The 23,899-nt window shown below is 38.4% G+C and overlaps 1 protein-coding gene across 4 annotated transcripts in view; it reads left to right on the top strand.

The window, feature by feature from the left end:
* Window positions 1-23,899, top strand: part of dpp10 (dipeptidyl-peptidase 10 (non-functional)) — a 44,474-nt gene that overhangs the window by 4,584 nt on the left and 15,991 nt on the right. For 2 of the 4 annotated variants that reach the window (XM_088382220.1, XM_088382222.1), the window contains exons 2-3: window positions 18,831-18,945; window positions 21,081-21,176. In XM_088382220.1, the coding sequence (XP_088238346.1) occupies window positions 18,831-18,945; window positions 21,081-21,176 (211 nt within the window). Of the gene's footprint in view, window positions 1-12,537; window positions 12,792-18,830; window positions 18,946-21,080; window positions 21,177-23,899 lie in introns of those variants that run through there. The other 2 variants (XM_088382218.1, XM_088382219.1) reach the window with 2 other exon arrangements.

Raw genomic sequence — 23,899 nt, 5'->3', positions numbered from 1 at the left:
GCAATTTCAAGTTTGGGGTAATCTGCCAATTTAAGATGAGGTCCATCACAATACATCCGAGAGCTCATGAAGGAAAGATTGCTTAAAGAATTAAGTTTCTCCTGAGGAAGAATTGTGCAGCAATTGTTACGTGACTAAGTGTTGCTCTAATATATATAATATATAATATCATTCACTGCCAAGAATGACGATTTCATATTTCCTTGACGTCAATAACCTCTCATTTCCATGTTATTTACAAAACGGTGCATTTAGGTAATTTAAGCCACTTTGTCCTGCTTCTGAAAACAGATGTCCTGTTCTCTCTTTTCTCATTGTCATACCCTCTTAAGCCTTTTTGCACCTTTCCTCACGGCACTTTCTCTTTTTTAACCCGGTGCTATTTTGCTGGCATGGTGTTTTGTTCAGGGATAATTGGACAACGGTTGGAGGTTGAGTGTTGATTGGTGCTGCACCTTGAGATTTGTGTGAAAGCCTCATATCCATAATAGTAGTGGGGGGGGTAATGTACACACATATATACATACACACACAAAAAATGAATAGTGAAAATAATAGCTTAACTTTGAACAACAAACCCATTTTTAAAGTTTGCCCTTTTCTTAGTAAGCAGTGTCTTCTTCTACTATTCGAGCATCCAATTTAAATCTGCATAAACTTGCAATCTGGCTTTGCTAAGTGGTTGTTATTATCTCCATGCATATTCTGTTGATGAACTCGTAACCATTCCACACAAGATAATTACTCCCCCTTCTACACTCAACACATTTCCTCAGAAATTGAAACCATTTACAGAGCAATAGGATTTAATAGCGGCACTAATCTGTCGCAGCACAACTTGACAGATGATGCAATTTCTTGAGGCTTTGCTTGTTTTATACTCTTTTTTTTTTTTAATCGGATATAAAGCTTGTGTTTTAATCCCAGTGAAAATACAATGAATTGCTGTGACATTAAACTCAACAGATTACTGACCTAACCTACTTGGTGAAAGGTGATATAATTCTAACTGTATATTGATCCCTCTTGTGGGACATTTTGGGGAGAGGAGGGGAGGGGGGGGGTGACAGCAATACAACATTGGAATTCTGGAGCTGTCGTGCCTGTCTTGCTGTACAATAGAATGCATAGACTTTGTGACAAACTTGATGAAGCATGCATTTCATCACAGCAGGGCAGAGCGTCAACACTGCCGACAGAGGCATTAAGCAGCATTGCAAAGAAGAAATCCATATGTCTGAGGGCAGACATGCAATTTGGCTGTTTTCTGCAGCTACTGTTTCATTGTGCATAACAGACTTGTCAATTCAATCAAGGTTATTGGTAAATCGTTTCATCAAAATCGAGAGGGGCAGAGTGAACACAAATACGTGCTTTTCAGAGCTGTTAAAAGTAAATTGACAATTTTTTTTCTTCAGCATGCTTAGTCATCTTGAAAGATTGTCGACTGAATAGCGTTTGCTATTATTTTGCTTCTGAATGTGGATCTGCCCCCGCACTGAGCACCAGCTTATCTCCACATTCAGCCAGCAACAGGTTTTTTCCTCATCTTTTTTAGCCAGTAGGGTGAAAATTGCAGTTGACTCAGTGGGTGGCAACAACGCAGAAATGCCAAAATATTTTTAAATATGAACTCTGAATTCAAATTGATGACTTTAAAATTTATGAATTTCTGCTCATTTATGAAATGAATAATTCATTTTCATTCATCATGTTAGCCTGTACTTCACCCTGAACTGGTTGCCAGTCAATATGTCACAGTGCTCACCTTGCATTTCAATCTGAAATGCTCCCACACTCCCAATATTAAACCCTGAAATTTTAGCTCTCCAATTCTTGTGTGGTACTACTAATCATCAAGCCGTGGAAATACACATCATATTTTCCAATGATCTTGTAGCTCCGAGCATAAACGAACTGTTATTGACCTACTCCTGACAGTAGCAACTCCCTCACACGGTGCACCTCTTGCCCAGGCATGGAATTGACCTTAGCCTGCAGGCTCTAGACTCAGATAAGACAGAAAAAGGCCCAATGTGAACTGCAGCAAGTAAGCCTTTCAGCCCTTTTTTTTTTTTTTTTTTACCGTGCACGTCACATTAAAATGCATGAGCTTCGGAGCTACAAATGTTTGAACGCCAAGGTCTATGGCTACTCCTACATCGCTCCTCTGGGATGAACAGCTCGTGATTATAGAATGAATGGTTGGAAGAGATAGGCATTCAAGAAGAGAGTGCTGGGATATAGGAAGGAAGGAGGCAGTATTAAAGCTTTCAAGATGTCTGATTTAAATTTAAACAGTATTGATGTGTCCAGTTCTCAAGTAGAAACTTTCAGCCAAAAAGGGTCAATATATAAAAGCAGAATTTTGAAAACTAACATTAGGCAAATTAAACAGTACTTTCACTTAAACGCACTTATGCGCACAGGAAAAAAAAAACACTTTTCATCATGCTCACATTTTATTGCTGAACCCTTTTTCGTGTTGTGTGGTATGCCTATAAAAACTGCTGCTTAGCAACAGCATAATCCAGGAAGATGCTTTAAAAAAGTACTCTACAGTGATTTTCAATATTTCCTTCTGTTAAAACTTTATAGTATGTTATTATCACCATGAACAAACACTTACCTGAAAGCAATTATTGCACAAGAATAGGAATGCTAGTTGGCAAAGAGAAGAATAGTAAAAGGATTGATGGAGGCAGATAACTGAATTGTTCAAGGCCAACATAAAGAACATCCTTAAAAGATGTGAAGTAGCTCTGTCAAATTCTTTCAAAAATTAAAAATGAAATGGCTCTGATAGTGTGAAATGTGTGCATCAGGAAAAAAAATGGTCAAATAAGATGTGTCCACTGATGGATTACACAGACAAGTGCAGTGCACAAATGAGGAGTGATGAAATGATCTACTGAATGAGCAGGAGATTGACAGTTTCAAATTGAACACAATGACTGAAGAAAAGAGGAACAGTCAACTGGCACAGAAATTAAAAAAACTGAGCGTGTGATGATGGATGAAAGCTATTCACTGAATAACCACAGGAGGGCAGTGTTGTATTGAGTAGAGTGATGCACAGCTATGAAAGATTCATTGTATAACGGTAGTTCACCTTTTAACATACAGGCAGTATATGCAATATGAAACTATGATATAATGAGCAATGCAATCCAGTGCAATGAAGAGACTGTATACTGAAAATAGAATCGTGTTTTAAATCAGATCAAAGACACACATACTACATTAGTGGGCAAGTACTAAGCATATTTGTCTCATTACAGTTCTATAGTTCAAGTTTGAATCTCCACTTGGGCTTGACTGAACTTGTGTTTTTTCTCTGGGTACTCGAAAACATGCACGCAAGGTTTATTGAAGACTCTAAATCAGGGCTGTCAAACTTATTTTTGTCACGGGCTGCATCATCGTCAGTTTTCTTCGGAGAACCATTATGACTAGCAACCCAAATAAATGTATGAACGCCTCATATTATATAGACTACACAACAAATTGATGAATAACTAGTTTTCAAATCTGAGACAAGTTAAAAAAATATTCAAATAATTTAAAAAGATGAATGGTATAGAATATCTCGATCTTTTTTTAAAAGTGAAGAGAATGTACAATTTTACTACTGACATGAATTTGATTTGTCCTCACGGGCCTCATAAAATGATGTGGCGGGCCGTGTTTGGCCCCGGGCCTTGTGTTTGACACCTGTTTTCTAAATAGTCCAGACATAGGAATGGTTGTTTGTGTGCCACCAGACTATTCCGTTGCCTCTTGGCCAAAGTTAGCCGGAATAGGCTCCAGCTATCCTATTGAAAACGCACGCATATAATTCAATTTTTTTCTCATTTCTAAATAGAAAAATGCTCATTTTCAAGTTGCTGCTTAGTTATGTAGTTTGGTGGGTCTGTCTTGTTTTTAAGACGGAACAATCTTGCAGCAAGAGTTTGATATAAAGTTAAAGTTAAAGTCCCAATGATCATCGTCACACACACATCTGGGTGTGGTGAAATTTGTCCTCTGCATTTAACCCATCCCCATGTGATTTTGATCCATCCCCTGGGGGAGAGGGGAGCAGTGAGCAGCAGCGGTGCCGCGCTTGGGAATCATTTGGTGATCTAACCCCCCAATTCCAACCCTTAATGCTGAGTGCCAAGCAGGGAGGCAAAGGGTCCCATTTTTATAGTCTTTGGTATGACCCGGCCGGGGTTTGAACCCACAACCTTCCAGTCTCAGGGCGGACACTCTACTACTAGGCCAATGAGCTGGTGAATATGATATTTAAATTTCAAACAAATAACAATTGTTATTTGCATTGAGATGAATGTTTATTGCAAATGCAGTTCAATAGACCACAGTTTAAAAACAACAAAGAAAAAAGGAGAACAGACACAACAGAGAAATCCAGCAACAGTACCTGACAACAGAATTTGGATCATGTATAGTAGATTGGGAAGGCAGTGCCACATTATGTGGCAAAGCGAGGCGATAAATAACAAATAAGACAAAACGGGACAGAGGGAGGTGAGCCAGATAGTGTTACCGCTGTGATGAGAGTGGTTATGCATCGGCAAACACTCTTGCCCAGAATTTTACATCTGGACAAAATGTAATAAAAAGCTTTTTTTCCCCCTGCTACTATATATTAAGAATAATGCAGGAAAGCGGTATTTCAGGGTTCGTTTCCCGGCCAATGCCTTTAATACTCAGTCTCTGTTGGTCCCCAGATCACTTAAAAAAAATAGGTGGCTTGCTTCGGGAGGAGCATCCAGTGTAAAAAATGTGCCAAATCATGCGAGCGACCTCCTGATGGGACACAGTGAAAGTCAAACATGCAGGGGAACCTGGAAACTGTTTTTTACTCTTTACTATCTTTTAGTAGAAGTGCAATTTTTTTTTTAGTAAAACTTCCAAGGTGTGTCATGAATAGAAAACGTACTATACTTATTACCTGCGGCTGATAGCAAACAGCAAAAACTTAAAGAGCTAGAACCTGTTTGATTGGGGGAAAAAAAAATACTTTCCACAGTACCTCATCTAGCTAATGGAACCTATAACCTCTTGTAATTGAAACATGTAGGCGCCAACCAAACCCTAAAACTTGATTTAACAGCATCCCTGTTTCAGTCTGTTCCAACTAAACAACATGTGATCTATTAATTAATTCATACCCTACATCAGCAACGACTGTCTTAATTGTAGAAAAAGCCAGTCGTGTAAGGGAACTGTTGAAGTGCCTATAAAGCCATAATATATTTTATTATGATTCACATAGTAGAGGAACCTCTCATAGATAATAACTCAAGCTGTGTGACACTTCCATACAGATTAGATGTCCTGTTTTATAGTTGTGGTAATTAGAAAGGCTTACTTGGCTCTTTCCTAAAGGGAATGACCCCAGAAAAAGCATTTGGAAGCTGTTAAAAAAAAAAAAGTTAATTGCAATGTTCACTGGCACTTCCTTTTATTTCCCATTCCCTCTTCCCCTCACATATTCTTCCCATAATTCCTCTCTTATCTCTGTCACAGTCGACTCTTAGTCAAATAAGAGAAATGTGAAGCTTGAAGAGTGAAGTTACTTTATTTTGAAATTATACTTGGCGTGTAATAAAGAGTTGAACCCTAACCAATGTTTAATCAATCCACCATGAGTAGTTCTGAAGGAAATAACACGTTGCTATTCAAAGCTATATTTCTTTTTTTTCAATTACCATAGGTGTCAAACTCAAGGTTTGGGGGCCAGATACGGCCCGCCACATCAAATTCAAATTTCAAACACATCAAAAACAAATTGTGCATCGACTTCATGCGTCAATACTAACATTACAAATTTTCTTCACTTTAAAAAAAAATAGAGAAATTGCTAGCAATTTTTTTTATTACCATTCACCTTTTAAAAATATTCATCAGTTTGTTGTGTACATAATTATACTGTAAACATTATAAGCCGTTGACAGTCATACTGCCCCTCTGATGGAACTTCAATGTGGTCCGTGACAAAAACGAGTTTGACACCCCTAATCTAAACAATGCAAGTTGAAGAGCATAATCAGAATAGAAACACAACAGAAAAATTTGGAAAACGTGTTCTTCTCAAAATGTTCTACTCAAATTTGCAGAGGTTTGAGATGCTTGACAATTTACTCAAGAGTCAATCTTTAAGTTTTAAGAGTTTTGTCACCTTAGACTGCCTGGCATCAGAATGCAGGCCGGGTGTTAGATCAGCATGTGACTGAAAAGTTTTACAAATCCTTTGCCCAATTAATGGCCAGTTTAAAACACGGAAGCACCCCAAAGGTGAGGCGATTTAAATAACTCCACTTAATAGGCAGTTACTCTGAGGGTTACACTGGCAATTATTGCTTGTGACCCACAGCAATTATCACTTGCTCCCAGCAGACAAAAGGCAATTTTCAACTAATTGAGTGCTAAGACACATGAATTGTAAAAGCTTGACCTTTCAGTCATGGTATGGAAGAAGGAAGGGAACGGATGCGAGGCCAAATGGCCATTTGAAAACTGTGACAACTCACTTTACATCACTGACCTCAATAATGAGCTGAAAGTCTAGGAAAGATTTCTAATATTAAAAAAAAAATCGACAACTTTTAAAAAACCAGTTACATCTAAAAACATATTTTGGCTTCACAGGGATTAGAGAAGTCCTTAACTGAAATGACCACTCTGGAGAAACTGGCCTAAATCCAACGGTGCTATATTTTTACTGCACATTACTTAATCAATAATTTACTTGCACTTTCATTCCGAAAGAATTAAACTGAACTGTAGCTTGCAAAAGACTTGTCTGAAACCTTCAATTTATTTGAATTATAATAATAATAAGCTGGGTTGCTAGTGGTTAGCGCTGCACAAAAGACCCATGTGACAGCTTTTTACCATGTCAAAAGTGAAATAGTACTTATACACATACTTAAAAAAAAATAATAATTAGAAGCAGAGCTTCTTCTGTCATGCATTATAATATTTATTTATACATTTACAGCGAACCATTTTCAATGCCGTTATCCCAGATGACTTCAGACGAAAGGCGGACGCCACTTGAACGCATCGTCAGTCAGGCACATATCAAGACGGACAACCACTCACACTTATATTCTCAGCATCAGTGAGTGCATGGAACTGAATACACAATCTCTGCACAGAAGTCAGCCCATTATATCACGACACGATACCACCAGTGGCGATATATAGCTTTTTTTTCTTCTTCTATTTTTTAACAGTAACAGAGGCCATGCCCTCTTCAATGTTAAATGGGGTATGTGCAATCAGTCCAAAATGATTCATAGTATGTGTAATAGACCAAAACCAAGTCTTTCAGTTCACCCCCACTAAAGTCAGATGAATGTTCTATTTTTAGCTTGCTTAGAGTGCTGAAGGTCAGGATAAACCATGTGCTTTGATCCTGCAGAAAGATACTGCATACATCTTATATAAATGACTAAATAGAATTTATGTGTTTGGTACAAACCTTGTAAATACAATTGATTTGTGCTTCATTGTGGCACTGAGGAACATTTGAATTAAAATAGTCATATAATTTGATATTTAAAGGTCATGGCTTGTGGAACATTCATCCAAGAAGGCTAATAGAAGTCTGCAGCTAAAGTACCAATCATTGGACCCAATTGGACTCTGAGTCCCTCAGTTTTCATTTCCTAATTCCAACAACATGATTATACCTACGCTACATCATTGCAGCTTATTAAAACAATACAATATACAGTTTTATGAAAATATATTAAATTCATATTTCAATTGAGTTGCATAGCCCGTTGGAAGTGTGCATTTCTGACTTGCAGTATAGCATCCTGCTAACTTAGCACAGTTCTCGAGAGCAGCCCTGTGTAGTCAGTCCATTCTTTATCTTCTTCTTTGAGAGGCCACACCGCCCTCGACAGGCACCTGTCTTGAGCCTCCCACCAAAGCAGCCTCTACATCTTTACTTCCCTCCTTGTCCCCCCATCTCCTCAAACCTCTGTGTGCCCCGCTCCAGCTCAGTCTCTCCGTTCAATAAAACATCTGCTGAGCTTCTTTTTTTTTTTCCGAAGCCAAACACCGTCATATAACAATGCTTCCCTACATGCTCACACTCAAGCCTCAAGATAGGTACCAGCCAATACTCCAGAGCAGACATTCATCAGCCAGGAACATCCTCCACCCTTCCACCCTCTAGATGAAGACTACAAGTTTCTAACAGAGTTGTAATAGTACAGATCCTGTCATGATATCATCGCACAGGTACATGGAGCCGAGTGAGACGAGGCTTGCCTCCGATTGTGAAAATGCTTCTTAGACAAATATCTTAATTTGATTCCAAGTTACAAACAAGATTGGAAAGATCAAAAGTGCAAAATACAGTTCACATAATGGAAGACGCACATTTGTAAATCCTCGAAGATCATTAACAGAAACGTGATGAGTGGAGTTTATTGACACTGAGTGTCTTTAATAATTTAATAATAATAAGATACTTGTTCCTACCTATGAATATTATTGTGTGCTCTGTCTGTAAATGGTGCTGCATCATTTGTGTTTACATAACAGTTGTTTACAGGCAAATAAATGCTAATTTTGTTAACCTATCTATGGTGACTTCTTCACTTGAGTGTTGGTTTGTTGTTCGCTTGACACAATGCAGAATGTTTTAAGATGATTAATAAATAAACACACAACTAGAGAAGGCCAATCAGTTTTCGTCTGCGGTTGTACTATTGCTCGTATATAGGAGTTTAATGTGAAGTGAGTGCGGTGCCAGCCCAGTGTTAGACACTGCGGAGGTTGGTCATGAAACTTTCATCAGCTGCCCAGTGGCATGCAGTTGCTGAATGTCTGCACTAAATTGCCCCAGGGTCATAAATACTTCATCAACACAAGACACCTCAGCAAAACTACTCCCTCGGGCTCTCTTTCCTTTACATTCTGCCCATCTTTCTCTCTCTCTCCAGCACATCACTGCCTACCTCTATCTCGGCCTGTCTTTCCCCTCTGTCTCGCTTTGTGTGTGTGACTGGCACTCACCAACTGCTTGCATGCTAGCAGTATTTTTCTCACATACACATTCCCTCGCCACTTTATAATCCTATTCCTCCGTATTTTTTCCTTATCATCATTAGGGTTGGCGAAACCTAGAGCCGATCCCAACTGACTTTGGCTAAGAACAAGCAGGCAGCCAAATGCAATCATCAAACTTTCACAGTCCTCACAACGGGACTTCCTTCACTAATAAATGTGAAGAAATTATTACTGATTTTATGAAGACAGTGGTTTCAATGGATTGTGCCTCTTGGGTAAAAGATGTGTTTGACTTTTATTTTTAAGTTGATCGGTGTCTTTTGTAGTGGTTTACTCGCCTGATGTTGATGTCGCAGCAGGGGGTCCCACTCAATACTGGTGTGAATAGTTTCTCTCGCTCTCTCTCTCTCTCGCTCGCTCTCTCTTTCTTATATATATATGTGTGTGTGTGTGCGCGGAGGTGGACTTGATGAAATGCGCTTTCTTGATTTTACGATATTATCTTATTCCTGTCTCTTTTTGTCGTCCAAGCCTCACTTTGAATTTGCACCAAGAATTCCGTTTTATCACTGCATGAAGACGCCCGCCAAAAGGATGTTTGCTGAAGAAAACCTCGGCAGACTTTCAACATGTCTGAGAGTGACTGCATTTGTGAGCGTGAGCTCTCGATGTGAAGAGCATAGAAATAACAGTCGGATCCTGTAACCAGGAAGCAATCACTGGAGGAGAGCATGAACCTTGCAAGTTTTCATTTCTTTGAATGAAGGAAGGAGAAGGGAAGTCAAAATAACCTAACATTTTGATGTTCTCAAATAAGCAGTTTCATGCTAAAATTCTTGCTGAACACTTTCATGAGGAAAAACATCTTACAATGTCCTTTAAATCACAGTTAAGTTGCTGCACTGGTTCATTCGCGTGAACTTTGACTCCAATCATGAAATAAATCTCCGAAGGCTCCAATTCGCATTTCCTCCAATTCTTCTCTCTAGAGTGTAAATTGAGGGTACAAGATGGGGACGGTTTGTCTTATCAGTTCACTTCAACATAAATGTTGCTATTTCTGCATTGAAATTGGCTGTCGTAGTTTTCAGACATCAACACACAAAGACAGAGCAATTTAATAGGAAGACTGAGATGTCAGCTGGAAAACTGGCTCATTGTCTTGAGACAACAATAACACCTTTTTATTTAACACCAAAATGCATACAGACAAAAAAGTATGAAATAAATGCATGCATCAGTTGGAAGTTTTCATAGCACCCAAATTAAATCCCACCTAATGTTATGGTTAATAAGTGAAATGTCAGATAGCAGAAGTTCAGATTGAATTCAAATGCATTTGATCATTTATTTTTTAACCTTTCATATTTGTTATGTTGCAATTGTTGTCAAAGGTCAGGCAATTCAGCATGTAATGTTAAAAAAAATTGGAAAAGAACCCATCCCTGCGTGAAACAGAGCCTCAATGACAGAAAGTATTATTTTGCCATATGCCCATGCTGGGTTTGATCCAGCGTCGAGATCAAAGCTGACAATTCCCCGGTAAACACAACTGCAATTGCATCCCTGGCCTATTTAACACCCCACAGCCAGGCATGGGGAGAGCTAAATCTGTATTTATTGATCCATTTATCTCCTTGCTTAAGGTCAAGCAAGCCTGTAACAAAAGACCACAATCACAGAAACATGGCTTTTAAAATACATGAAATGCTCCAGGATACCGCATGACTGATAATACTAAGTTATCAGGATTTAAAATAAAATAAAATAATGAAATAAAACTAGTCTTCATCTATTTATATTTACCTTCACCAAAGAGGTAACTGTATATTTTCACTGCTGTGTGCACAACTGCAAATGTAGCTTTTTCTAAACATACTCATAGTTGATATTTGTATGCTTTAAAATTAGGGCAATACAGTACAATTTTGGGAATGCCATCTTAGCATAGGTTTGTTCTCCACATGACAAAAAAAAAAAAAATGACACTGATAAATACCATTTACATATTCTAATGCAGGCGTGTTTTAAATGAAGCTCATCCAACCAAGTACTTCTCTTCATTCGGGTTGCGGTTGAGCCGAAGCCTGTCCCAGCAGACTTTGGGGCTTTTAGCGACCTTATTCAGGATTATATCTCACACTGAATACTGAATTGCTCTCATACGCAATAACTAGTAAATATTATTTTATTTTGCTATTCCCCCGGGTCATACTATACACAACTGAATTGTCCTCAAATAGCCTACGGAGAGGTTCTATTTATAGATTTAGCGAAACAATTCCACTAGGAAACAAATCAACGTCGGTAGCCTGACCTGTTTCTCTGTTCCATCCCGCTCGCGAGGTGCAGCTGCGGCGGCTTGCGTCACGAAGCTGCGGTCTTTCTCTCTTCCTCTGTCTGCTCAGCACCCAGCAGGCAAGAGATGATGTCGGGCAAAACTCTCAAGAAATTGAGAAACTCTCAAGCAATGGGAGCATTTATCCGCATCATGCAATGCTCGTCATGATCATTATTAAGTTCTTGGTTGCATTTCACGTTTTTGTAACCACAATTTTGCTGCATTGGCACCATTCAATGTGACAATAATGGCTTTCGATTGTATTCGATCCACTCTGTCTGTACGGCACTTTGTTTTTTGTGCTCTAAGTTGAGTTGAACCTTTCAAAAGAAGAGGGTGAACAGGCCTGTACTTGGTTAATGGTTGGCATGTGAGAGATTACCATAACTTGCAAAGGTTTTGGGAAGGTGGTGTCAAACTCATTTCTTCGCGGGCCGCATTGTAGTCGTAGCTTCTTTCGGAGGGCCATTATAACTGTCAACCCAAATCAATGTATGAGCACCTCATATTATATACAGTAAAAGCTGCAAAACAAACTGACAAATAACTCGATTTCAAATCAGGCGAGTCAAAACTGGTCAAATATTTATAAAAAAGATATTAAAAGTGAAAACACTTTGCAATTCTAGTAATGACACACGAATTTGATGCACAATTTGTCTTTGCGGGCCACATAAAATGATGTGGCGGGCCGTATCTGGCCCCCGGGCCTTGAGTTTGAGTTCGTACAAAGGCACGAGACCACACAAATTTCACATAATAAGACTTAATCGAGCTAAGACTTCATTGGAACCAGGAACCTTTCAACTGTGAGGCAGACATGAATTGAAATTCATATCTCTGTAATGTTAAAACACTTTTAAAGCCAATTTTTAACGTCATTGAATACATCCCAGATGTATTCGAAGCCTGCAAATTTGAATATGTTCAATCAATTATCAATTATCTGTATGCGATTTAGCCAAACGGGTTTCAGACATGAATTTGTATTCATATATATAAGCAAACAATTGGTTCAATCCACGCTATCCAAGAAGCATTCACACCCCTGAGTAAACTTGGACGCCCCAAAAGGCATCAAGGTGTTTTTGCACGTCAGCCTGTTTGATTCGGTTAAGAGCTTGTCCAAAACTCTCCTCCCCTCCGACGAGGCTGATGCGAGCGGGCGGCGTAGGCTTCTCCACAGATGCTCGCTCTCTCCTCAGCGCCCCTTACACAATTCGCTGGTGACGAAACCACCCTTCCTCATCATCCAGTTGATGAGGAGGAGAGCCCATTCCTCTTTTGCACGAAATCCAAATCCTCCTGCCTTTTGCCTGCAGCGATAAAGCGAGAGTTATCCGAGGAGTTTACCATGACAGCTACCAAGGAGCAGCCGAATCAGAGGCAGAACCAACCGCAGCAGGATGAGGTGGGCAAGTGGAATTTATTTGGAGCGCATCTTTCGGATTCTCGCACTTTAACCACCCGATCTCGTATCACTTAGCTTTATACGCACGCAGGCTGCAGGAAAACACCATTTTACCGTTCAATCTCCATTCTATATGTTTAAACATAGGTCAGGCTCGTTTAATTGTATCTGAGCATTTTAAACGCCATCTGCAGCCGGGCACGGAGCTTGCTGGAAAACTGTCGCAAGAATGATAAAAGCAAGGGGGTCCGTGCACTGTGGTTATCGGCAGAGACTGCGCAGGACGCATTGTAATTCAGCCGTTGCCTCCTGTCAGCTGTCCCCGACACCTTGGAAGGGAACAGTCGAGGAAAATCACTTTGGATGGAGGCTCATGCAAACATACGATGTGCTCGGCTGTCACCTTCAAAAAGCACTATGGGCTCTCATGAGGGGATTAATCTGTCATGTTTAAAATACCTCCGCTCAGGTGCAATCCTCCACTGTTTGTTTCTTGCATTAGAATTATTATTATTTTTTAAATTTGGTCAGGGCTGGAGAGTGCGACTCTCACGTTTTCCAACAAATTCCTGTACTTGTGTCGCTATTAATTTTTATTTTCCTTTCTCTGTTCTAATATTCCTTCAGGCATTCAAAACCCGAGTCAATGTGCCATTTCCTAATTCAAAAAATGATTCTATACTAATCTATTTCACAGGAGTAGTATAACTATTTCCTCCGATATGTCGGAAATATCTCCTGGGTTCTTAGAATTTAATTGAGCTTTGGAGCCCAAGAAATCCAAACCTTTACCTGGTGATGTTTCTTTGCCTGATTGAGTTGGAATTGGAATTTCCTCCCTATTCTAATGCTCAGTGAACACATCCATCTAGCCATTTCAGAAGATTGTGTTTAATATTAAACGGAAGCAGTGTTAACCTGCTCAGTGATGCAGCTGTATGATCACCATTACAGTGGGGCCTTCAAAGGTGTTTGTTGATGTCGCAAATCTTTTAGTCATTTCAGCTAAGACACACTCCAAATAAACTCCAAATTATTGAAGACATATCAAAATCGCTGTTGGTCTAAAGACAATTTCTTTGTATTAACCCTGTCAGCCATAGACGTCTATTAGACGTCTGTTCTATGTATAGACCTAATTTAGACGTCTAAAATTACAAATTGAGTAGTACTACTTCATACTACTACATATACTCGAGTATATTTCGTCTGCAGTTAAGCCTGATTTTCAATTCAAGTTAATTTTTATTTGTTAAATTATAGTATCAGGGCCTTTTGCCCAAAGTCAGCTGGGATAAGCGCCAGTACTTAGCGGAACTGAAAATGCGTGGATAGATGGAATCCTTCACAGTTGTGTTGGTGGTCTGATAAAAACACACACACATCCGCTAGTCCATAAACAGACTTCATGATGCATCAGTTAGATTATTGAATAACTATTCTTGCAAGAAGCTTGCATCACGTTTGAGTTCGTCGCTGATCTGAGCCAAAGCTATTTCCATCCCAGGCTCTGTCAACCCACAGTCTGCATACATAACTTGATGACAGGCTCTTAACAGGGCTACTCCTCATCAAAGTTGCATGGCCATGCAAAAGGAATAACCAAAAGGAAACTCGTTGAAAGCTCTCTAAATAATATGTGAAGAGGAATATTTCAGGCTTTCATCTTTCAGGATCTCTAAAACAAAAACTCACTCATATCTCCTCTAAGGTTACGGCTAGTGTGTTGGTCTCTTTAAATAATTGTCCGTTTTGCATGATCAGCACTATTTCTATCATGGCTGTAATAATCATATCAAAATAAAATAGATGATGGACTATGTCAAAGGGATTTGTCATTATTTGTTTATATATGTTGTTGGGATTTAAATATCCCAACAACTGCCAATTTTCGGAATGTTCCATTCATCAGGTCGCAAGAAGTATAGAGGAAGAAAATTGCGGGAGTTATTATTATTATTAAGTATTTTGTGTGCAAACGCTACAGTTTCCTCACCTCATCAGACTCAAATCCACAATTTTTTTTTTTCAAATAGAAAAAAAGTAATTCTCCATCGATAAAGAAAATAAATTGCAGTCGACTGCGGTAGGTTGGCTGCTCTAAAAGTAGATCTTGGGCACTCCTGATTTATATTGTACTGTAAACAGAATATTTACATGATGACAAGTATGGATGGCCAAAATAAATGATTAGGTGATGAATTGATTGTTGACAACTGCCATTGTATGGAATCGATTGCTCATCAATTGCAACTTGAAGCAACTGAGACAAAATATTGTAAAGGCAATACAAAACTACCTCTCATCTTGCCCCGAGTAGTCGGCTGACTTTCTCAAAACCGTCGGCTGCCAAAGAAGCCCATCTCAGCTCCGACTCTGTCCATTCCTCTGCAATTTTTATCGTAGTACTAATGCACTCTCAACTAACAATTTTCCAGCTCGGTGCCTGCTGAATCCTCCGTTGTCAACCATAAGTATAAAAACATGCAGCTTCACTTCATCGCTTCACTTCTTCGCTTCACACTGAGACACATGCGCTTAAGTCCACATCAATGACTTTCTTTTTCCATTGTTAAAAAAGTCAGGTACGCTTTCAATTTAATTTCTCTTGATAAATCATATCTCTTTTTCAACCGTGTCGAAACGGCCGGCGTCTTATCTGCAGCCCGCAGTGTTGTTTGTTGAAACGCAGTCATCTGCTTCTAATTGCATATGAATCAGATATTGGACTGCAGGGTAGAATCACATCGCCATGTCAACATAAATCCAAATCTGCGGAAAAACATTGGTGGATCTGAGGATGCGGATGCTTATAATATCGTCCGATGTTGTACTGATTGATCGAGTCGACTATCCGGTTCTGGACTGGTCTGAGCCTAGGACCCAGACTTTTGCCTTGTCATCGAAGGTATACAATGCAGTATACTCTCATGATTTGAATGCAGTCTCACTCCAGTCCTCACCCTCTTGTGTCTCTGCCCGAAGGAACGCCCCCAGCTCACGGCTATAAATATTCTGACTCCTCTTGCTCTTGCCACATTGTATGCGCATAGTTCCTTCAGTCGGAAAGTCAAACCAATCGTCTCAGCGGTGTGTGATCAAGTTTAAAATTAAAAACCCAACACAGCCCTGTTGTTCATGTTGGCCCGATTGGCGTGCTGTAGTGCGGCGGCTGACTTGACCTCTTTTCTGGATTTGGTCATGTGACATTACCTGTGCACTCAGCATATGTTATTTTTAGTCGGCAGCCAATGGGTGAAAAGTGTTTTTAAAGGTATTAAATGTACGCATGACTTTATCAAAACAAAATGAGTGCAGCATCTCTTTAATAGTAGAGGTGTCAGTCATGTCTCATTAAGATTCATGCATTGATCCATGCCATCATTTGCCCCCCTTCACCTGATGAATAATTGATTGAATTGATGCACTGCGATGGTATTTGGTTCAAAGTAGAACCGGGCATAGTTACTGCTATCGCAGTTTTAATTCAAGAGGCTTCTCATCATGGCCTACCCTGAAGCCGATGCGTTGTAGCGTCAGAATTAAAAAAAAATATATATATATTGCAGTCCAAACATTCACACTTGTTTATTCCATCAACTTCAAGCCATATACACTTTTAACATGTCAAGCAAAAAGTGAAAAAAGTCATTATTTAAATAAGTATGTAAAGTAAGTAAAATCATTACTTTGTGCGATTAAGCAAAAGTGCATTTTTTTTATTTTTTTTATTGATTGATATATCTTTATTTCGAACATATTTAAAACATGAAAAATAAGTAAAAAAATAAATAAAACAATTAACACTTTAAAGTGCCATATCTAAGTCCATGAACCAAACAAACAAAAAAAACCAACAAATTGAAAAAAAAAATACACAACAAAGAATGCTTAAAAAGGAGTAGGAGGAAGCATAGCATAGAAGATTTACTCATCGTGTGTATTTGTCATACTCGTGCATTTTCACATGCTACAGATAAGCATATTACAATGTCAGACTGGATTAGTAAAACGTTATCTCAAGTACCTCCACTCTGATAGACATTTTCAAAAGTTTTCAGTTTTAGTATCCGAAACATTGTTGACATAAATTTTGTTCCAACTTTTTTTTCATTCTTGTGTCAGAGCTCCTGATTTTTCTTCTAACTGACTAATTATCAGTATTACTAATTATTACTAATTATATTATTATCATTATAATTATCCTTCAGAGCAAAGCATGCAAGATATAATCTGTATGTTTTTTGTGAGTTGATTTTAGTAGAACACAATGGTCGGCATCGCTTTATTTATACTACACAGTATATATCATTGTACCTTTGTCCTTTTACTGTCAGGCTCATAAAGTAAAGACATGGGTTTTCTTGTTACTGCTTGACTATGATTTACAGCAGAGTATGTCTTGGACAGAATCGAACCTTTACTTTAAAGAACTGAACACATTAGACTGTTTTGTGCTATAGCACAGAACTGAACCTTTATTTGAAAGACGTGAACACATTCAAAATCGCACGTATATCTTTATCAAAATTTAAACGTGTCCGATCAGAATTTGAGTTGTTCTAGTTGTCGAGGTTCTATTATTATTTTTTCGTTATTTGTGATGAAATAAAAATTGACCGGCTAGAAATGCTTGCAATGCTTACTTGACCACTCATCTAAAACAAGTCGTTTAACCCCGATACGCTCTCGAGTATACATCCTGCAGATTTATGGAGAAATACATTGTCCTGGTTGAGGGTCTAATGACTACGATAAAGCTCATTTGCTGTGTCATGACTTCTGGTCGGAAAACCGTTTATCAATTTCTAATCTATGCCTTGACACACTCTATAAAAAGAATTCTATTTTTAACACTCACGGTCAAATCTTATAATTGTGTTATTAAACTGAGGATGATTTAAATTGGCTACTCTTAACTGAGAGAAAATGAAAAATTAGTGGCAAAAGGATTTTACTCTCTGGAGACAGATTTAGAGTACCTGGAGCTGTGATGTGGAATGAAGGAAAACCGTTTCTGTAAAATATTGATTTCTACCTATATAGACAAGGAATGCTTTTGTGTGTCACAGGGAGAGGTTTCACCTAATTAACAAAATAAAATAAACAAATATATACTTTGATGGCACCACAAAGTCATTTACTAGCCTTGTGGCCAATTGCAACACAAAGCACCACAGCAGCAAAATTATGTTTTGCAGAGATTCATATAGAGACCTTTATGTTCTGTGTTCCACCAAGCCACGACTCCAATTGTAATAAAAATAAAATGAGGGGGTAGCATAACCATATATGAAGTCAAGCCTTTTATTCCAAAGATTAACTTCTAATTAGATCATGTTTCTCCTCCCCTCTGTCCAATCGAGGTGTATTAGTGGATTGTGTTTCACCTGCAAGGTTTTATGGGTAATTGAGGGCAGAAAGCCTGCAGAGATAAGATTTATATGAGGGGAGGTTTAATTTATCTTCCCACTGACAGCATATGGGCTGGAAGATGCCATTTGAGACCAACTAACACAAAGGCTCAAACATTGGAGTTGGAGGAAGGAGCATGGCAAATGTTGCTGGTTTCTCACCAGATAACACATACACGATATGCTCCATGCTCAATCAGATTGTGCAAACAAGGTTTCTGCTCTCAGTTTGATCAATGCATGCCGCATTCTTTTGATTGCAGTGATGTCGATTTGACTTTTAACAGTCAAATCATGTGCTGAGAACAAAGAGCTCGCCCCCCTCCCAATTTCTCTTTGGTAATTATGAGGTGCAAGTCCAAGCAGGTCCAGACATGGATATGGACAATGACTTTTTATGTCTATACAGCCCTACAATGGATTTCCAATGTTTAAACAGCTTAGTAAAGTATTTAATGTTTCACACAAGTGTGAAGCAGAAAGTATTGGCTATGCACCTGAGAATTCATTTTATGCTGATCTTCGTCAATTGTTGGCCTGTGAAACCTAACATGTCTGTCTATGACTGTTGAAAAGTGTTTTTTGGTTTTTACTTCACCGATTTTACCTCCATTTCTCTCTACAGGACCTTGGTGGGGTGAGTCCACCTCAAAGAAACTGGAAGGGCATCGCCATTGCCTTGTTGGTCATTCTGGTGGTTTGCTCCCTCATCACCATGTCGGTCATTGTCCTCACACCAGGTAATTTTTTTATCAGACTTAAGAGTCTCTTTCTGTTTGTTTTGGTACACATGTTAAACATACTTATTTTACCTAAAATAAAAAAATAAAAAATACCATAATAAAATTGGATATAACTAGACTAGCGCCTAATCTAACGTTTTAATCTTACTGAAGCTTACTCCACAGTATTGTTGTCTGAAGTGCTCTTCTTTGAAAGCCATTGTGATGAAGGGATGAAAATGACAACAGGAGCTAATATTTAGAAGAGGTAATTGATACTCATCCACCCATCATTTTATTAACACACTAATAAGCGATTCATCCAGTCCAACATTATTAAATCACTTCTAATTGAATTCAAAACAATCTACAATGCTAGAAATAATCTGCTACCAGCAGTGTTTATTGAAAGGGAGGCACGTCGTAATTTAGAGTTTTTGTATCAGCATCTTTGGAATTAAACTGTGGAATAAGTAGGAGGACAGTACAGGACGAAAAATCCTAAATGTAAGTTAAAAACACATTTAGAGGCATCATTATCACAAAGAACAGAAATACTATAGAAAAGCCTTTGTAATATTCACATACATATTTCGAGCTGTATTTATATGTAATATCATATTGTTGCAATATAATAAACACTTAAATCCATATTAATTTTTTTATATAATAGAATTTTAGCAATCTCGTAAATGTGGCCTATACGGTTAAATACTGTATGTAAATTGTATTTTTATTTGATGTTTTTTTTTTCTTACGTGTTTGAAATAAGGCAACCAATCAATCCTTCAAACAACACTGCTTTTCCACTTTAAAGTTAAAGGCAAGGCGGATTTTCATCTGATAAAGTAAAGGGAAAGACTGATTGACTAATGGCTAAGTCAATCTTGGTGTGTTGTTGATCAGGCATCAAATGTCACTTTTGACATGCAAAGTTTGTTCAGCAGATTCTTCTCAACGTGTTCACGGCAGATGGCGACATTATTAGCTATCTTAGCAACAGTTAAACATTTGTCATCCGTCACTATGGCGTGAACACGGTCGATGTTCTCCTGAGGAGGCGGCTGTGGTATGACATCCGGATCTTCCGACAATTCCTTCTGCGCAATCGATTATCCCCTTCACAAATCTTTTTTCTCTTTCCATGAATCTGTGAGTTTGTAAAACAAATGTTGTGTATTTAGTAAAGGATTTGTACGGAGACACGAGCCCAGAGCCCGATGTGATCGAGATCATCCCTCTGCCCTTTAAGCCGCTCTTGTATTCCATGGTTGGTTACCCTCAAGGCCTCCAAGTACAAATATGCTGTGTGGGGTTTGCAAGGAAAGCCAATATGGCTGACATTCAAAATCATTTGGCCCTTCTCCTCCTCTGTTCACAATCAGCAGCTGTTCTATTTAAAAAGGCACGTCCTATGCCCATTTAGCATTTTATATTGAAAAGTAAAGCATTTCCTGGGTCATGTTGGAGACTGTATGAAAAATTATTTCTATTCCAGTCCACATTATGGAAATATACAGTATGGCTTTGTATGGGTCAGTATATTTTTTTGTTTTTGTCTTGATTTAAATAATCTGGATTGCAAATATGCATAGCTGGCATACACAAAATGTGTGAGTGGTGGAAAGGGATTTCTGAATCAGCCATTAGGATGGGTCGTAAAGTAAACTCTTTATATCAACAGCTATCAAAAATATTCTGTCCATTCTATTATCAGTGAGCCAGGAACAGAAAGCTTGCACTGTTTCAGGGGCAGAATCAATGAGAATCAATTGGAAAGCGCTCAGCAATATAAAACTATCAAATGCTTTTGACAACATTGTCCTATAAAAGCCCTATAGTCCATTAAAAAAAAATAAAAACACACTTTGACACATTGCTTTTTGAAATAGAGGTTATCGCTAGAGTGGAAGGAATGCAGAAAACAAGACTTTATAAAACAGCCAATATTATTACTTGTATAATTTTTGTAGAGCTGTTGAAAGAGATGGATGCTCGTCAAAGTTTTTGTCCTGAGAGGCAAAATTTGGATTCGAATTTTGGGTATGCAAAAGTATTTTGTTTTATTAATCGTGATATATTCTCCAACAGTCATTGTGTCTCGTGCATAATGTCGAGCGAGAGGAATCTCAAAGCATGCCTTATATTTGCAGCTGACTCCCAAGCTGGAAGCGACACCAAACTGACTGTGGAGGATCTCTTTAAGCCAGAATTCAAGGTCCATGACCCGAAGGCCAATTGGATCAATGGTGAGTCATAAAGTTAGCATGCAAGGCATTGCATGATAGTACTTAATCATCTTCTCTCTATTTCCTTTTGACACACTTCATTATGACAAGAGCTGGATTAGATTTTTTTTTTTCTCTACAAATATTTTACGGTACATATCCTAAAGTTGTTTTAATTTGGTTTAATGGAATGACACTTCTGTGTAGAAAAAAAAATCAATTATTTTTTTATTTTTGTGTTATGCCTGAATGGCTTCATCTTGGAATAAGTGAATCTGATTATGCTTTCCAAAGATTGAGGAAGAAGATACAGATACTTCAAAAGGAATTGATGGACAGGATTATGGCATAGTATTCCTGTGTTGCTCTCTGTCTGTCTCTTCCAATGTTTCTCTTAGTTTCCCCCCATTGCCCACAAACTGTAGAAGAACTTCATGCCTCAGGGCAGGAAAAAGAAGCAAGGCCTTGCATCAATATTTCATTCCCCAGTGACATTTTTCCACTATCTTCACAATAATTCTCTGAGCTGACCCCTAGGCTGGAAAGGGACAACTGATGGTGTGAGACGAGGCAATCAGTAAAAAACGGCTTTGCGGCTTGGTTTGTGGATGATGGGACAAAATAAACTCCTGGACACTGACGAAAGATAACAGACACATGAGACAGATTTGGCGGATTTTTGTGGAGGCTTTGGGGGATTTAGCTGGAAATGGTTTGAAAGTCGGAATCACATTGCTATGGCCCTATTGATGCTCGTTCGTCGGTGGATGTATTTTAACAAGTCGTATTTGAAATTGAATTGGTGAAGTGATCGTATATGTGTAAAAGTCTTGGCGAAGAGCAAACCAAAATCAGCAGAATCAGAGGATGTTCATTGTAAGTCTGATTTAGAAAATAGGCAGATCGTAGACATGGCATTAAATTAAAGTCATTTAAATGGCAAATTTCTGGCTTTATTTAACACGGAAAGAAATCAAGAATAAAAGGTGGTAGACAGTAGCAGTTAATTGTTCAGCTCAAGCAGAGTGGAAAAATATCAATGTTATGATTATGAGATTATCATGAAGTGTTCTTGCTCAATGGATTCCACTTTGCATATTAGCGTTTTAGGTTGCATTAGTTGCTCTTGACTGACAAAGCTTTTCTGAAGTGATCTGGAGACTCCGTCGTAATATAAATTCCACCATGATACCTGTTTTTAATGCAAGGTCACGGGCATTCAATATCTTTTTTGCCTCCTTACAAGCACAGATTTCTCTGAATCTGTTGATGATATTATGGGCTGATGCTTTTGAAATCCTCAGATTGTTTTTTTTTTTCTTTCACCGGATCAAAAATGACAATTTGTTTCCGACACGAGGATTAGTGAGAAGGAAAGGTTTGTTTGTGCGAGGATTTTTTTCTGAGACTTATATCTTGCGGCGTCATTCTTCTGGGTTAATTGGGACTTGCGGGCTCTGTGATGTAATTATACTTATTTGCTACGCCGTGTCTCAGCGCACAAAGATATGGGCATTTGTCACATCTGTAAAAAGCACTTAGTCGTATATTTCTTTTGGCAACTGAAAGTTGTAAATAGCGCATGATAGATCGCAGGGAGAAATTATGACAAGATTTACAGTACTGGCAGAATTAAAGGCTGAAATTTTTATCCATTCATCCATTTAACTATTAGCCATACCACTTATCCTGTGACAGGTCGTGGCTGACTTAGTGTGAGAAATGAGTTCTGCCCTTTATAGATTGCCAGTCAATCACTGAGAAAGAACAAGAGTGGTTATCATTCACATCCAGTCTTACGGGAAATGTTCGAGCTGAAAGATCACGAGTAGTGTGGAGGTGTTTCTACTTGCGTCCGCATTCCAGTGAGACGAACCAAACAAACATTTGACCGTTTTTTTTTTCCTCCCTTAGGGAATATCGCATCTTTAAGGTCACTATGAGGCCTTGACATTTTACTTTCTAACGTCCTTGGTACTATATCATCTCGGATAGAGAGCCAACTTTAGAAGATGGAAGCTCATGATGAATTAAACATGGCAGGCTTAAATATAGACTTCCAGAGGGGAAAGCAGATGTGTAATATTGCATAGCCTCTCCTTCTCATATCCTGTGATGTAATCTGACTAATTACTCTACGTATCTTAGCTGATTGGGTAATGTTGCATTTACGTGTTAAATTGTCACTGAGATTTGTTTCATCTGCATTGATAAGCCACTGATTGACATGTTTTCTTATTAACATAACCAGGACAAACTATAGTATTATATTTTATGTTTATCTTCATTCTTCTGTATTAAGTCACATGACATCAACTGCATTGACTGTTCCTGGCATTTTACTCTGCACTCAATTCAGGATCACAGTAGTCATGACTAGTTTACAGTTTTAATTTACATTTTTATACATTGACACGTGATCCATTTTAACCTTTAAGTGTGTAAATTGAGAATAAAAGTAAATTTTGGCACGTCATAAAGAAGAATCCCTGCTAAATTTGAATGATTAGAGAATGGAAGTACAGAAAGCAATACATTACAATAGTCAAGGTGATACCTAACAAACCAGCAGTATACAATGGGACAGATCTCAGCTATGAAAAATATCTGAAAATATTTTTGATGAGAATTTGAAAGGAGAGAGTTCAGTCAAATATATATAACGCTAAGATTTTTTTTTTTTTGATGAGTCACTCTGGATGATGCGGTATCTTAAACAGGTATCGAGAAAAGCCAGAAAGCTT

This window comes from Syngnathus floridae, chromosome 8 (genome assembly GCF_059516105.1).
Source record: "Syngnathus floridae isolate MCC-2025c chromosome 8, RoL_Sflo_1.0, whole genome shotgun sequence".
In the NCBI taxonomy this organism is placed as follows: domain Eukaryota; kingdom Metazoa; phylum Chordata; class Actinopteri; order Syngnathiformes; family Syngnathidae; genus Syngnathus; species Syngnathus floridae.
This window is presented reverse-complemented; position numbering and strand designations above follow the sequence as displayed.